Raw genomic sequence first — 15,946 nt, forward strand, 5'->3', positions numbered from 1 at the left:
TCGCAGGGGAAAAAATTATACCAAGGGTTTATGACTATATTAAGATCCATACCAAGTGTTTATGACTATATTAAGATCCATAATGTTATTATTATTTATAATACATATATACAGTACATTCATATAATTAGGCATGCATGATATACTGTATCACTACCATATGGTTATCAGTTTTTATTGAATGTACATTTTGGCCAATATTAGATTGTTAAATATTTTAATTTTATAATATTTGAATTTACTCGCTTAGATTTTTTTTTATGGTTTTATTATTGATATTATATTTGGCATGTATCAGTTATAAATGGTTATGAGCCATAACATGAAAATGATCATCAGCTTATTGGTTTTGTAATATCAGTGAATCCCTAAATATAATGTATTTAATATAAATAAATATGAATCCATTTTAGACTACATTATTAAAATTAAAATATTTGTATGGATACATTTATGAATACATGTTTATTTTTAAAGGCATTTTTATTTAATTTGGTGTGATATTGATATTTAATTTAGTCAAATGTGAAATCTTACTGTTCTTAAGCAAATCCAGTTTAGAAATCACAGCTGTATGTTGCTCTATTTGGACCAAGCTAGACCTCAAGTTTAGTTCCACAGCTGCTGCTGCCACCTGCATTACCTGGAAGTTCAATCACACAGCCCCTGTCTGTCATGGATGCCAGCTCCCATGAAGCCCGGTGTCAAACACAGCCAAAGTCAAGCAAGTCTCCAAAAAACAGTCACTCTCTGCTGTTCGTGCAGTCTCTGTTTTGACATCGCTTCAGCAGTCCCTTAAAGAACCCCACCACGGTTCCAGCTCAATTGCCCCCATAAGGACCATTAAGAAAGCATCGTGGGAAATAAAGAATGAATAAAAGAGTGGGGAGCTGGAGCATGGCAAGTATTAAATGCTGCAATCATTATTGTAGTTACCATGATGAGAGGGAAAAACAGCATGCTGATGAATGAGCGGCTGTAAATGCTGTTGCTGGTTAGCTGTTCTCCATTAGGCCCAGCTTTCAGCCCTTGGCAGCTGCGCTCCTGTCTGCGCTCAACAGCTTGGTCCCGGAGTGAGGAGCAGTCTGAGTGGGAGGGTAATGAGCTCGCTCCATCCAGAGATGAAGATCCAGCTGTGGGAGGAGAATTGTCCTGGCTTGCTTGTCTTTGGTTAGACAGGTGGTTTCATGGTGGGGAGGGAATGGGTTTGGGAATATAGTAATGCATGTGATGGTAGAACTCTCTTTAATATCTCATGTGTTCTCCTAGACAGTAGTGAGATTAAATGGAGTGCAAATTGGCTTGAGGCTGTTTCTCAGATTTTTCTCATGAGAAAATAAACATAGTCATCTCAGATTTTTCTTTTCTAAAGTTTTGAGAGAGATCCCAACAATATCTCAAACTGTGCTCAGATTTGCCAGGACATCACAGTCTGTGATTGAACTCATAATTTCTTGTCAAATTCCTCCAAGACTTGTCAAAATTAACCTTTCTATTCTATTCTATTCTATTCTATTCTATTCTATTCTATTCTATTCTATTCTCTGATGTCTCTGTTATTTCTCTTTTTATTTTATTTTTATTTTATTATTATTTATTTACTAAATTAAATAAAATGTAAATGCTACTAGTGAATTTAGGCATTAAAAAAAATTAATTTACAAATCTATCAATGAAAATGTATATATTATTATTCAATTATTATTTTTTAAAGATTAGGCTAACTGTTAAATGACTGTAAAGGTATTCTAAATCTAAAAATAAGGTAAATGCACATCCAATATTAGCTGACACTGATAAATAAATAAAATCTCTAATATCTGCCAATTACCGATATGGTACTGATATATGGTGAATCGCTAGACAACGTAACAAAAGATGCTAATTAACTTTCTTGAGCAATGAAAGAGCAACATCTGAGTAATAAAGTCTTCCTATAGAATGATTTATTTGCTCTTTCCTTGATATATGGGAGAAGGTTGGATTTATGTGATGGTGGTTTTCATCAGTCCTAAAGCACTTAACCTGAGTGGCAGTGGGTATCCTCAACCAAAATCAATATGTGATGTACGGTATACGACATCTGCTGAGCACACATCGACTAATAGGTATTAGGGTGAGGACTGGGTAAGGAAAGAAGGATTAGGGTAATTGTGTTTTATCTGCCATGGTCTTTAGTGGATTGTACCGAGGCCACACACACACACACATACATACACACACACACACAATAGATAGAGAGATAGAGAGACCTCTCCAGTGACCTCTACAATGTAGATAGCAGTGAACTAGAGTGGAACAGCCTCTCACACTGTGCAAACAGATAAAAATCAGATTTGAAAATCACATTTATAGAGCAGATCTCCTTTTGAATTATTCAAATAAGAAAAATGGTCCTAAAACATCATAAAAACACTGTTAAATGTACTTGTTTTAGTAAACTTCAAAGCGAATATCCATTTTTCAAGTTCACTTGTAGCATTTAAAGTGATTATGAATCATTTAAATTTATTTAGAACTATTAGGATGGTATTAGTCACCCATAATGTGAAAATATTTGTATAAAAATTAGTAGAATGTCAGCTGCTTGACACATTTCTGCAGTCGCATGGAATACACTGTTGTATCACCCAGCCCTAATTGCTATCGTTTTCATAAAGGTAGTTTAACTGCAGTTGAGGCAAACATAAGCTGCGAACAATAGTTATCCATCCGTTTCCTCAGACTTGTTTGGATTAGGATCAGTCATAGCAGAGCAGCAAAATGGACAGTTTGAATCTGGCAGATTGACAGTGATTTGATTCAGACATCTGTCAGATGAAGCCCATGGGCTGTAGGAAACAAACAGAACCATATGAGAAACAGCCTCAAAACTTGAGCTGCTCACAGAAAAACTACTGGATTGATTAACATTCAGTGGAAATCAGGATTGGAATCTCGCCATATGGTTTTTGGCTACCCGAGTCTGTAGAAATTGACTGTAGATATTGAATGAACAGCTTCATCTCTGTGATAGCTCACACCTGGATGCATTGTCAGACAAGCGCTGTGCCTCACAGAGCAGCAGGCCAGTCGGCAGATGTGTTCTCACGTTGAATTATACTGATGTCATTTCCCATGGGTAATGTCTCTGTTACAGTTACATCGGCACTCCGGGAGACAGCACGATGGAAAAATCCCCACTTTTTGGGTGGCGTGGCGTTGCTTTCTATTCTTGCAAGCTATATAACAGAGCAGGGGAGTAAGGAACTCCCAGCTTCCAAATTGATCTGGCCAGAGGTGCAGTTAGCTCATTCTCACCCAGAGCCTGCTGGCGGTCTCCACCTCCCTCCTCGCATCTATTTTTCACTGCTTGTGCAATGTAGTATAATGAGTTGAGAACTGGGGATCTGATCATAATCAAAACAACCTTATTTATTGGTGATAGTCATTACAATAAGACATCCAACTAGCTGCTGTAAAGGAAGCTCCATGTTCAAGAATATGTTTGAGGCTTGGAGGAAACTGGATTTCTCCATTGGTGGAACCATTGTTGAAACTGATGGATGAAAAGATTGGTAAACGGATGGGCAGAGGGATGGATATTTGAATAGTTGAATGAATAAAGGGTTAAATGTGTGGGTGGATAGATGAATATTTGGGTAGATGAATAGAAGGATAGATGGATGGACAGGTAAATGGATGAGCAGAGAGATGGATATTTGAATGAACAAACTATGGACAGTTGAATGTTCGATGGATAGATGGATAGATAGATAGATAGATAGATAGATAGATAGATAGATAGATAGATAGATAGATAGATAGATCGATCAGAATCAGAATCTTCACTGAAAACACTTGAAAGTGAATATCTTTTGAATTTCTCAGGGTTTTTCAGTTTAATAACGAATCGCTCTTTTAAAATAGATGAAGTGCACCACTCCATGCTTTACTCCTATTCCTTCTATTCTGAAATCAGCACACATGCATTATACCAGAAACATAGCAGAAGGAACAAGCAGAAGCCCATAAAAAGCCTTGAGGCTGCTCGTCATGCAAGTGCGGGAAGTGCAGAGAGTTTGTTGTTGTGTCTTAATGGAAGTTGCCAGCTGAGAGATCACACTGAGAGAGATGTTAACCTTCTGAGATAGCATGCACATTAAAGATGCATTACAGAGCGCTTTGAAGTCAAATTAGGTCTTATTCGAGTCATGACAGAGGGTGTGTGGAATTGAACGGATGTGGCGCCCTCTTCGATTTCCTTACTGGTCCATAGGTGTTTCAGGTCATTGTAGCCCGCATGAATGTCACTATATGCCCAGTTGTCTTATTTCTTAGTCTACGTGTCAGTCTGAAGGGAGATTAATGGCCCTGGTGGAGTGTGGGTGTTGTTTAAGGGTACAGCACCACAGCTGGTGATTGAACCTAGAACCCTGTGCTGGAGGCCCAGCTGACCCCATGTTCTCTGCTGTGTACATCAGGAGCTCAATTCCATGGGGCCCATAAAGTCAAAGAATAGGCTGTGTCCGAAGAACGGAGGGTAACCTTGTAAAAATGTGTGTGTGTGTGTGTGTGCGAGCATGACGGGTATCCAGAGAGGGGTGGGTTAAGAAACAGAGCGTATAAATAATTGATAATATGTACTGGCTTCTTTGTGAAGATGAACATCCATTGTGTATATGCCAGTCAGTACTGAAGGTGGGGGGTATAAAAAGAAGCATTAGCTCTCTGTGCTGTTGACCTCATTATGTGGCTTAGAGCATAAAATAAACATTCATAGGCGAGAAACCTAGTGAAATAATGCTATGGATTAGAAAACACATTTCCCACTGATCTTTTGCCAGTATATTCATTTTCACTTCTACTGAATATTCATTTTTGCTTTTATATTTCACAGTGTATGACAGATGAGTAAAAGCATGGCATGGTGTCACGAGTAGATGAAGATTGTTGGCTACACTCTCCTTTAAATCATTTTTGCATTTATAAAGGGTCTATTTTCCTTAAAAGCTCATAAAAAAAATCACCAATCTTTTTTTCCTTTCACCATTCCCATTTAAACCACAAGGTTTGCAATTACAATTTAGCACGATTGTTGGCTACTCTCTCCTTTAATTCACTATCAACTCAAAAGGCTTGACATGTTTTTGGTCCAACTGCCCTTTTGTGTTTTCGCTGTCATTCCAGCTCCCCCCTTTAAAACACTCCCAAGTATTCCCAAAAGCTTTTATTCTCGGTTTCCCCCTCCCTCCCTCACTGCCTCCCCCTTCTCACCCCTCCCAACCCTTTGTTAGAGACAGCCCCTCATCCACTCCCCCTCTCACTGTCTTCTCCTTCATTCGAAGCAGAGAGAGGGAGTCAGGAGCGTCCGTGCCGTAAGGATGCAGAAAACACGTTCTGTGTATTTTTTTACGTAACAGAGTGGTGGACTAAGTGTCATCGGCCAGTTTGTTTTCTTTTTTTCCTGCTTTTTTCCTCTCAGGCTCTACTCATTTGTGCACGCCGCTCCCTGGCTCATTGGCTGAGAAGCGCTGGCTGAACGCAGGCAGAGTACCTGCTGCCTGGGGGATTTTCTGACATGAATAGCGGCGATCAGAGTGTATGTTTTGGCTGCCAGTGAACACTTCCTCTGAGGCTCAGCTGGACCGAGTTTAAGTCCAGGACACAAGGAGGAACACCAGCACAGGAATGGATGCTTAAGAGAGCTAAACGGAGAGAGAAAGAGCTTTAAATAGCTTCTGACTCCACTGAAAAAAGTGACTCTTCCGTTCTCATTTCTTTTCAGAGCGACAAACAACTTGTCCACAACAGGAGCTTGTTTTGTCTCGAGAGTTATCCGCTAAAAAGGACTGAGAACTAACAACACTGTCCAGAGCAGTTGTCTTGTTTGCTTTACACATACTGTGGCAATCTCAGCTGTTCCTCGTATCTTGTTTCCGGCTGCCCGGATCAAGGAGCGCGCCTCTGCGCTGACAGCAGCATCTGGGAGAAGAGTCTACTCACCAGACACCTCAACTTTCGACTGTAGGCTTCATCCAAAGTGCTTTCTGAAAAAGAGGGGAGGTCACCAGAGAGGACTTGTGTTGAAGGAAGGGGGGGTTGAGGAAAAAAGACCCTACTGCTCTCCAGGGCATATGGTTGAGCTGGCCGAAGACAGCTGCTGACTCTCTGTGGGCTAATTATTCATTCATTCAGGAGATTCAGCCTGGGGCAGGGGGAGAAAAGTTTCGACTTTTACGACCAAAGACGAGCCTAGTGTTGCAGTTCTTGGAGGATTTTCGGAAGGGGTCACTCTCCAGAAGTTTGCATGTTGTGTTTGTGTGTGTGAAGCTAATGACTCCAGTTCCAGCTTGTGAGCAACTGAGTTTTTACCAGGACAGGCGGCTAGCATGATGCCAAGCCACACCCGCAGTGAATCCTGACACATGCCACAACGAGAGCAGCCTGGCATCTTCATGTTGCTGTCGGACACAGACAGGTGGCAGCACGTCCTGAAAGAAGGGAACACCATTGTGCCATAAAAAATTACAAGCACCCCTAAAGAAGAATCAAGAGCCAATTCATTACTAATTCACCAAGCCGTGGAGTTCTGTGCTTGCGGATTTAAAGTACAAAGTGCAGTGGGGATTGTTTGCACTCACTTGTCCGTGGTACCAATCTAGGCCAGGGGTCCAGTGGAGCTTTTGTCAAACACACTCAAGAGAACTTGCACACTAACCTTTCATGACAAACCACCCCTGTGGTTGGGAAAGAAATGGAGAGATTGCTGGAGGGTTGAGGACTGTAGGACCGGTACCCTTCCAGAGCGGCTGTAATTTGGAAACAAAATGCTTTGCTTGGAGACTGATAAAAGCATTTGTCTACGTTCTTCAGGAAGAAACTGTGAAAATAAGTACCACTGGAATTTAAGCTGAAACCGTTTTAGGATTTCTTTCGTCTATCCTTTTTCTCTGAGTCTGTTTGGAACGCTTGCCAACTTGGCGTACTTTAGGGAAGGTGCGGAGTGGAGTATGACCAGTTGTCAGTACCCTACGCCGCCCCCAGAGCGGGACCGCATGTACCAGCACAAAGTGTCGCTGGTCGTGCGGTACTTCATGATTCCTTGCAACATCTGTCTCATTCTGCTGGCCACTTCCACGCTCGGCTTCGCTGTACTCCTCTTCCTCAATAACTGTAGGTCACAGTTAGTGAAACATGACATGCAGCGTATGTATATATATATATGTGTGTGTGTTTGTGTGTCTGTGTTTGTGCATGACCCCGTATAATTTTTGTTGCCTGATAAGTTTCAGAATAGTGGTTCTTTCCCTTGTGTGCTCTGTAGTTTTCTTACAGTGATGTTCACCCAGGCAGAGGGAGACACATTGACGGATGGATGGTTCAATAAGGATCGATGGCAATCAAAAACTAATCCCTAATGCGTAGGCTTCGATCCCCTGCCTGACAGTGAAATGATTAAGGATGACACAGATAAACTGTCCTCATCCTACAAAGTGCTTGAGCGCTTGTGTCTAAAAACACAGCTCGGTGGCATTCTGTCATCCCTGAAGCAGTGGTATTTAGACTGCACAGTGGGATAAAGGGGGCAGATTAAATGCCTTTGGATGTGAAAGCTTGGCATTAGCTTCAGTGCTTACTGTATCTGCTTGAGTGAATCTGCAAACGCTTTGGTATCTTAAGGTGCCCCGCCAGCCGGTGTGTGTTGCCAGATAGATTTGGCACTGTGCTTACAAAGAAAAGATAGGAGACGGAACGTGAGCTCCAGAGCATGTCAAAATGTGCTTTGATGACATGGAGCAGCAGGTAACACTGCTCTTTTCATGTTTTGGATGTATTACTATCTCTATTGGTTTTTATCTGCCTTTTTGAATCGCTGCATCCCGTGTTTTCTTCCTCTGTGAATTCACATTCATAGAATTTTGCACTATCTAAGACTACAGTACGACTTCATAGCAGAAAGGTAAACATATATATTTGTAAGGAAGCTGTGCTACAGAAGAAAGTTTAATTGGTTAGAAAGTGGTTTTGCTATGCGTCATTGCTGATGGCTCATTAGCTTCTTAATGAGATTGAAATTGAGAAGACTATCTTAATGGGAAGCTTGCACAGATCATATTATTGACATTTTTTGTCCATCTTTACCTTTTTTTGGTCTGTTTACACTTGAGATTAGCAACTTTTTTTTCTGGTGTCACCCAACAAAATTCATACTCATTCCTGGTCTGATTTAAATCTGTATTTAGTGAAAGTCTCACCTTTGATTTGAAAGATTTGATTTGATTTATATATATTTTGGGTTTCTAGGGCCTCAGGCCATCTGAGTAGATATTAAAACACAGTTAAATATTTACATAAAAGGATATATGTAACATACTCCTTTATAGAGACAATAATATACATCTTTTTTGATAGGAATATGTTTAGTATTGCCGGAATAAAGGCTCTAGAGAGGAGAAAACAGTGAGAGGCAAACGAGAGAGCATCCAGTCCTGTGCGCCCTCTGTAAACCATTACCTACCTCATTTCTCATAATCCTACCTGTGCCCTCACTTAAAGAGATCCGCGGTGCCTCTACATTAGATCTATATTAAAAGACCAAAAAGGGCCCTTCATGAAATTCTGAAAATGTGCCCTCTCCATCCCTCAATAAAGGAGTCTGAGTGTGAGGTTCATTTATAAGCCGACCATGTCGCAAAATCGATTTAATCCAGACAGATTCCATTAGATTTAAACATAAACTCAGTTAGAGCACTCCATCCCTGCTCCTCAAAGAAGAGTAAAAAACAGGATGGAGTGAAAGGAGTACCATTAACATGGAGAGGTGCATCGTAGCATTTGAAAGCTTGTTGGAGTGGGATACAGACCAAAGGTTAGTCATTTCCATTTTCATTTAGCAGGCACAGAGAAGTGAGGCCACACAGGACTAGAGCTGTTCAGCTCCGCAACCAAATTCATCAGCTCATACATACACATCAGCAAACTAGATAATAAAACAGAAAGGGAAAGAGGAGGACAGACACTGAATGAAAACATATGGCCAGCATTTAGGCCTATGCACAGATATGGATATGACAGTCTGCCTGACAGCAATGTTGAGGTCTATTTGGGGTAACAGCTGGCTGACTATATCATGCTTTTTACCAAATAAATTATTAAATACAATTTCAAATAAAATATTGATTTTAATTTAAATTATGTAGTGACATGAGATACATACACACAATTCACTTGATTTTCTTATATACCAATTTATGTTTAGTTATTCTGCATTATTTAACTTGTTTCTTTGTCATCTATTCTCAATTATTTCAGTACTTTGTGAAATTATGTTATTCGCTCGTTCTCCATTTGAATTTTGGTAGAATAGAAAGAATAGAGTCTACATTGGCCTAATGGTACTGTACTTTTCTCTGAATTGTGGTTAATTGTTTAATCTCACTTATCGTGAAAACATTTTGGATTTTTTTTTACAAAAATGTTGATTCTTAGCCTGAGAATATAGTATCATGAGGTAACATATTGTGATACTTTTCTTCTCCCTATTTACAACAATATTTAACATTGAATTGTTTTTTTGTTTGTTTTGTTTTTACATGACTCTAAATACTAATACTAATTGGTCAAATATTTTTAAGAACCTCTAAACTGTAAAATTATCAGCTGTCCCTGGCATCAGATTGCTTACATAGCTGTGCTAGCATACATCACAGCTTTATACAGTATAGTGTAGTCCAAGCAGCAGTGGACTCATTTGATTCTCATTGTATGCACTGAGACACTCATTTTCAGTTTTGGATGAACTATCCCTTTAAGTAAAGCAAATAGGCTTGAGGTGAACCTTGTGTTGAATTTCTCAGCTGTGTATCATTTACATGTGAAGCAAATGTTCCCGTGAGACCTGCATAGACTGTAGTTTTGTCCTCTACTGCCACTGGACATATAAGAAAGTCGAGCTGTGCACAGGGTTATGCATTACAGTATGTGAGCAGTATATATTTTATCTCTATGATACACATCTGTGTGTGTTATTCACCGTCGGCTATGGCGCTGTTTCCCGGAGGATGAAACGTTGTAACTGTCATGATTGACTCTCAGACCAGTTCAACAGACACTTCATTATTCAAGGAGAGAAGCACAGCAAGCTGCCCCCCCCCCCCCCCCCCCCCTCTCTTCCTCGTTCTCTCAGACCTCTGTTTTTCTGTCTCTCTCTCTCCAGTGCCGGCTTTCCAATCTTCCCTGCGCTCAGTTGTTGACAAGCAATTTGAAGTGAGCCTAAAATTAAACTCTATCCTGGCAGTTGGGGGTGCTGGTGAAGAGAGGAGCAGAGATTCCAGCTCCAGCTCTGTGTGTGGGAGTGTGTGTGTGTGTGTATGTAAGCGCTACCGACTGGCTGGGCAATTGATGTGATAGTTTTGTGGCATTGGTTATTTCCGCCTGCAGAAGCAGGGTGTTGTAGCTGCACTTTAGGTAGATGGCTTCATGTGCATGTTGTCGAAAAGCCGGTTCTGTCAAGAGTAATAAGGTACTAAGGTTCAGTGTTTTTAAAATCACTTCGGTTTGGAGGAAAGTTAGACTGAGTGGGGTCGCTTCCAACTTCTGAGGCAGTTCTCGCTTTTAGTCGGCGCATTTTTGGCTGGTTTTGTAGTCTGAATATTTTAACATTGATTAGTGTAAGAGCTTAAAGTACTTACCCTGGCACTTACGTTTTCTGTAGAACACAAAAGAAAATATTTTGAAAAGGGCTTCTTTTTTTTTATATAAATGAAAGCGGTAAAAAACGTTAAAACATTCAATTTAAAAAAAAAAAAATGTATCTTGATTTCTCAAACATTATTCTGTAACCATGCAGATGTTCCAGTCACTTGAATTGGCTCATAATGAAAATAAAAACACATATTCAGAGTCTCTATAGTATTTAAAATGATAAAGTTGTAGCCTTCACGAATGTCAGACAGTGATTTGAAAATGCTCTTTCAAGAGAAAGCAACAGAAAAGAACTTTTGTTGTCAAATTCACAAGAAAATCATGTCAAAATAATTTGAAAACTTTTTTCTATTTTAATATATTCCAAAATTAAAGGGTTAGTTCACCCAAAAATGAAAATTCTGTCAGTAATTACTCACCCTCATGTTGTTCCAACCGCGTAAGACCTTCGTTCATCTTCGGAACACAAATTAAGATATTTTTGATGAAATCTGAGAGCTGGATCACTCCTCCATAGGCTGCTAGGTGACCGAAACTTGCTGGCCCAGAAAAGTTATTAAAGAGATCGTTAATATAGTCCAAGTGACTACAGTGGCTCAATCTTAAGTATATCAAGCGACGAAAATACTTTTTGTGCGCAAAAACAAACAAAAATAACGACTTTATTCCACTATTCATTTCCTTCTCTCTGGGCCTCTAGTTGGTTCACGTAGTGTTTTAGCGCAGCGCGTCTGTGTTACACGTCACCACGTAGGCTCACTATTGGCCGACGCTGGTCATGTGTGTGATGCGTGATGACGTGTAACACAGATGCGCTGCGCAAAAACACTACGAGCCCCAGAGAGAAGGAAATGAATAGTGGAATAAAGTCGTTATTTTTGTTTGTTTGCGCGCACAAAAAGTATTCTCGTCGCTTGATATACTTAAGATTGAGCCACTGTAGTCACTTGGACTATATTAACGATCTCTTTAATAACTTTTCTGGGCCAGCAAGTTTCGGTCACCTAGCAGCCTAGCAGCCTAGCAGTTCACCCTTTTTGGGTGAACTAACCCTTTAAATGTAACGCAGCATCCGTACATTTTTGTCATCCTTTGGCTAGCTTTACATTATATCATTTTTATCCAGACATCTGTATTAGTATCAGTGAGACTGACCTTCATTCATAAAAAAGATGCCATTAAACAAGTATTTGAAATAAACTGTCTTTGTTGTTTCTACATTAATTTGGAGATTAACTGTGAAATTATTACATTATAAAATATATAAACTAGATATAAACCTACAGAAATGAGTGTTTTTAATTGTGATTAATTGCGATTAATCACAGAAAAAAATGTTGATTAATTGAGTTAATTTTTTAATCGATTGCCAGCATATATATATATATATATATATATATATATATATATATATATATATATATATATACATATATATCTGTGGTTAGTCATGGATCATGTATGGCATTAAAAAGGGCATTATAAAGGCATTAAATTTAATCTGAAGTTAATTTGGTTTTTGTGCTTACAAACGGTGATACATTTATTTTCTTTTAGTATTTAATATATTCAATAGAATCAATAGAATGAGCAACAGAACATTATAACATGTTTATTAACTTTTTTAACCCTATAAATGTTGTTACTGTCACATTTTATCAATTTTGATCATTCTTTTGAAGAAAAGTATTAATTTTTTTTTTTTTTTAAGTGTTTTACTTGAATTTACTTAAATGTTTTCACATTTATTTTAGTGCTGTAAGGGCATTACAGCAAACACATTTCCTGTGGTAACTGATAGCATGTCACTCCATGGATGCTGTCGATTGAGCTCAGGTTGTATTTAACCCAGACCTTTCCTTTAATCTCATATTCCAACTGATCTCTCTTAATCTATTCTTTTTGAGATTTAACCTCTGTGAAAGAATCATGCAGTCCACTGTCTACCCACTCATTCAAAACGACTACTGACCGCCTGGGACTGTCCTGACGTCTTCCTTTTAACTAATGTGCCTCTCTCTCTCTTCTTCCTCTGCAGATAAACCTGTTCACTTCACACCGGCTCCTCCTCCTGATGGTAAGTCCCATAAGAATTCTCCTGACCAGAGTGTTTTCAACCTGCCCAGATAATGATCTCAGCTCAGGCCCGTTTGCTGTTTGAAGTGGGTGTCCTCACCACGTCGCTTCCCATCGTCTGTTTGTGTGTAGCCTGTTAACATGGTCAGTGAGAAGCAGGGAGGAACATCTGCTTTGATGTAGAAATCTCCTGACATCTTGATTTATCTGCACTGGTGGGATGCAGGGTGGCTGACTTCTCGGGTATGTGGCTAAAGTTTTCCCACATGAGACGCACCTCCGCTTATTACTGAAGCTGATTAGCTGCTTGCTTTTGCCAAGTTTATGAATATAAATCTCAATATTAAATGAGGTATTGTTTCTGTCGTTGTCACCATGCAATGAGAGTCATTAATTATACAACAACAATTTATTGGCAAATGGCATATCTCTGCACAGATTAATTGGGAGAAACAGCTGGTTTCCCCACTCTGTTAATGAATATTTATATGCGACAACATGAAATGGGCTTTGGAGGTTACTCCTGAGCTGCTGGCAGTGGAGATGCTTCTCTTTATGAGCTGGAGGGAGCTTCATTATGGACACCGTTGTAAATACTCAAACAAAATAGCTGCATGTGTGTGGGTGTAGCCGGTATTAATGTGCCAAAATTACATGTCGTATAATTAACTCCAGTGCACATGTGCAAACATTTTGAAAGTTTTCAGTGTGGTTGTCATCACCAAACCAGACCTGAATGTCCAAAGGAGTAGCAAACAAACAATAATGAGCGTTCACTCTAATTTTTAAATTTTTGTGTGTTTTTGTCAGTGTTTTTCTTTTGATACAAATATTATTTAAATTTTGTCCATTTTTAGTAATGTTTTATAGATTCGTTTTAGTTTAGTTTTCATTTAGAGTTAAAGACAATATCATAAGTGTTGTTTTAGTATTATTTAAATTAGTTCAAGTTTACTTAAGCATTTTGTACAGATATAAGTTGTAATTTTTACGTTCATGTTGTGTGTATATATCTGATTAATCTCATATACTGATGCGTTTGAGTGAGTTAATACGCTGATTTCACGCAGCCGCCATTTTGAAATCAAAAGTGAGGCTCCGGTGGGAAGAACCGCGGAAGTAAAGATAAACAACAATGCCTTGGACTACCAACCTGAAGCTGCTGCCGCGATTTACACAATTGGATGTTAATATCCAATATAGGATATGTATATATTCATTCCTGCTTCTTTTTTTACTTTCTGAATTATATCTAAAAAAAATTTTTTTATTTATAAATGAATTTCACTGTATATAGTCTAAAGTATGAAAGAAATGTATGTACAGTTTTAGAATTGACACAACATCATTAAACACAACAATACGCCATCGCATTCACGACTCTCCTGTGATTAAAGGCGACACTTCCGGTTTTCTTCCCACCGGAGCCTCACTTACGATTTCAAAATAACGGCTGCGTGAAATCAGCGTATTGACCCGCTAATAAATCACTAGTTTACCAGCATTTGAGCATTTGATTGCGGGTGATTTTAGCAGTGGCGTGTAACGCAGTCACTCCTGCTAGCCACTTTGGTGGGTTGAATTTTATATATAATATAGGCTTTACATTTTTTAATTGTAGTCTTTTAAAAAGTCATCTGAAATAATAAACTAAGTGCAATGTAGTGTTGTCAGAAATATAGATTTTTCGATACATATCGATTCTGAAATAATGCTTTCAATACTCATTTTCCGCAGAATAGATACACAATACCAGCTGCGTTTTCTTGCTCTCTCATCACTCCAACAGCAATTTGACACACAAACCCGCTTCCCCTCACTCCCTCATTTAATTTGCTCCGGATGAATATTGTTGTTGTTACAGGGCTTGACTTTCGGCATTGGATTGCACATAATTTTACGCTTTTTTTCGTTGCTTATAATGTATATTGTGCTTAAACAGTCAAATACACACACAATGCCAGTCTTGGTGAGTATTCACGTAAACACAGTCAAGTATGTTTTAAGTGAACGTAAACACGCATGTGTAATAGTATAATGGATTTGTGCGCCAGGTCTTAAAGTGACCGCAGCCTAATATACCTGCTGCCAAATTATGCGATATCTATATGACAGTTCTTCCTCATGGTATTGTGGCCAGTGAAAATGCTGAGTAGCTAGTAACTTTGGAAAACCACTGGCCACAGTGGCTGGTGAGCAATAAAGTAAATGTCAAGCCCTGTTCACCAGTATTATTTTATTGTACAGCTTCAGCTCAAGTGGGTCAGTTCCTGATTAATGGCACCCCTGGTAAATGTGATCAAGAATGGCTGTAAAAAATAAATCTACATTGTTTATCCTTTTGATCTTTCATTCAAAAAAATAGCAAAAATCTAACCTTTCATTGAAGTAAAAGAATTGAAAGTGGGAGGTAGGCTAAATCACATTATGAAATAAATGTTTTTCTCCAAAACATGTTACATACACACACAAACACACACGCACATATAAACTCAAACGTTTATGTTAGATGCGATTAATCGCGATTAATCGATTTGACAGCACTAATTTAAATCATTTTAATTAGGGTCACAATTTATTTACAGAAAACTTTAAGAAACATTTGTATCAGTAGATTAAAACTGCATTTGAAGAAACGGCCCTGCTGGGTCGAGGCTCGATTTAATTGCACAGTCACCTGCTTCATAGGATGTTCTGTCTGAGGGTTTGAGGAAAGGCTTGTGTTGAAAATCCAGTTTGAGATTAATTTTATTTCGCAGCAGCTAAAAGAAAATAGTTATTATCTCCTTGAAACACTGTCCATGTGGCACTGCTAGGTAATTATGTTTGATTGATGTTTTGATTAACCTTACTCTTTACCAAGAGATCAGAAACTCGTAAAATGTTACCTAAAATGTATACGTCTGAGTCCTAGAGAAATAGAGGCAATATACACTTCTAACTGCTTTTTAATAGAAGTTTAATGACATTAGAGATTGCTTTGAAACCCTGCAGTTCTGAGAGAAATTGCGAGGTGCCGAGTGAAGTCACAAAACATTCCCCCTTTGATGCTTTCCGAACCGTGGGCTATTGATCACACTGCACGTTTACGATACATGGATGTTTCTTTTTCCCCGTCTGTTTGTTTCCGTTCTAGCCGAGTGTTTAAAAGCCACAGCCAGCTCCTAATTACATTTCCGATTGT

At 38.9% G+C, this 15,946-nt stretch overlaps 1 protein-coding gene across 5 annotated transcripts in view; it reads left to right on the forward strand.

Annotated features, from left to right (window-relative positions):
• agrn (agrin) overlaps positions 1–15,946 on the forward strand; it is a 240,350-nt gene that overhangs the window by 91,578 nt on the left and 132,826 nt on the right. For 2 of the 5 annotated variants that reach the window (XM_084099239.1, XM_084099240.1), the window contains exons 1-2: positions 6,065–7,155; positions 12,725–12,763. In XM_084099239.1, coding sequence (XP_083955365.1) covers positions 6,993–7,155; positions 12,725–12,763 — 202 coding nt within the window. In that variant the 5' untranslated portion in view covers positions 6,065–6,992. Of the gene's footprint in view, positions 1–5,304; positions 7,189–12,724; positions 12,764–15,946 lie in introns of those variants that run through there. The other 3 variants (XM_084099236.1, XM_084099237.1, XM_084099238.1) reach the window with 2 other exon arrangements.

Source organism: Abramis brama, assembly GCF_963993115.1.
Source record: "Abramis brama genome assembly, chromosome: 22".
Taxonomy (NCBI): Eukaryota; Metazoa; Chordata; class Actinopteri; order Cypriniformes; family Leuciscidae; genus Abramis; species Abramis brama.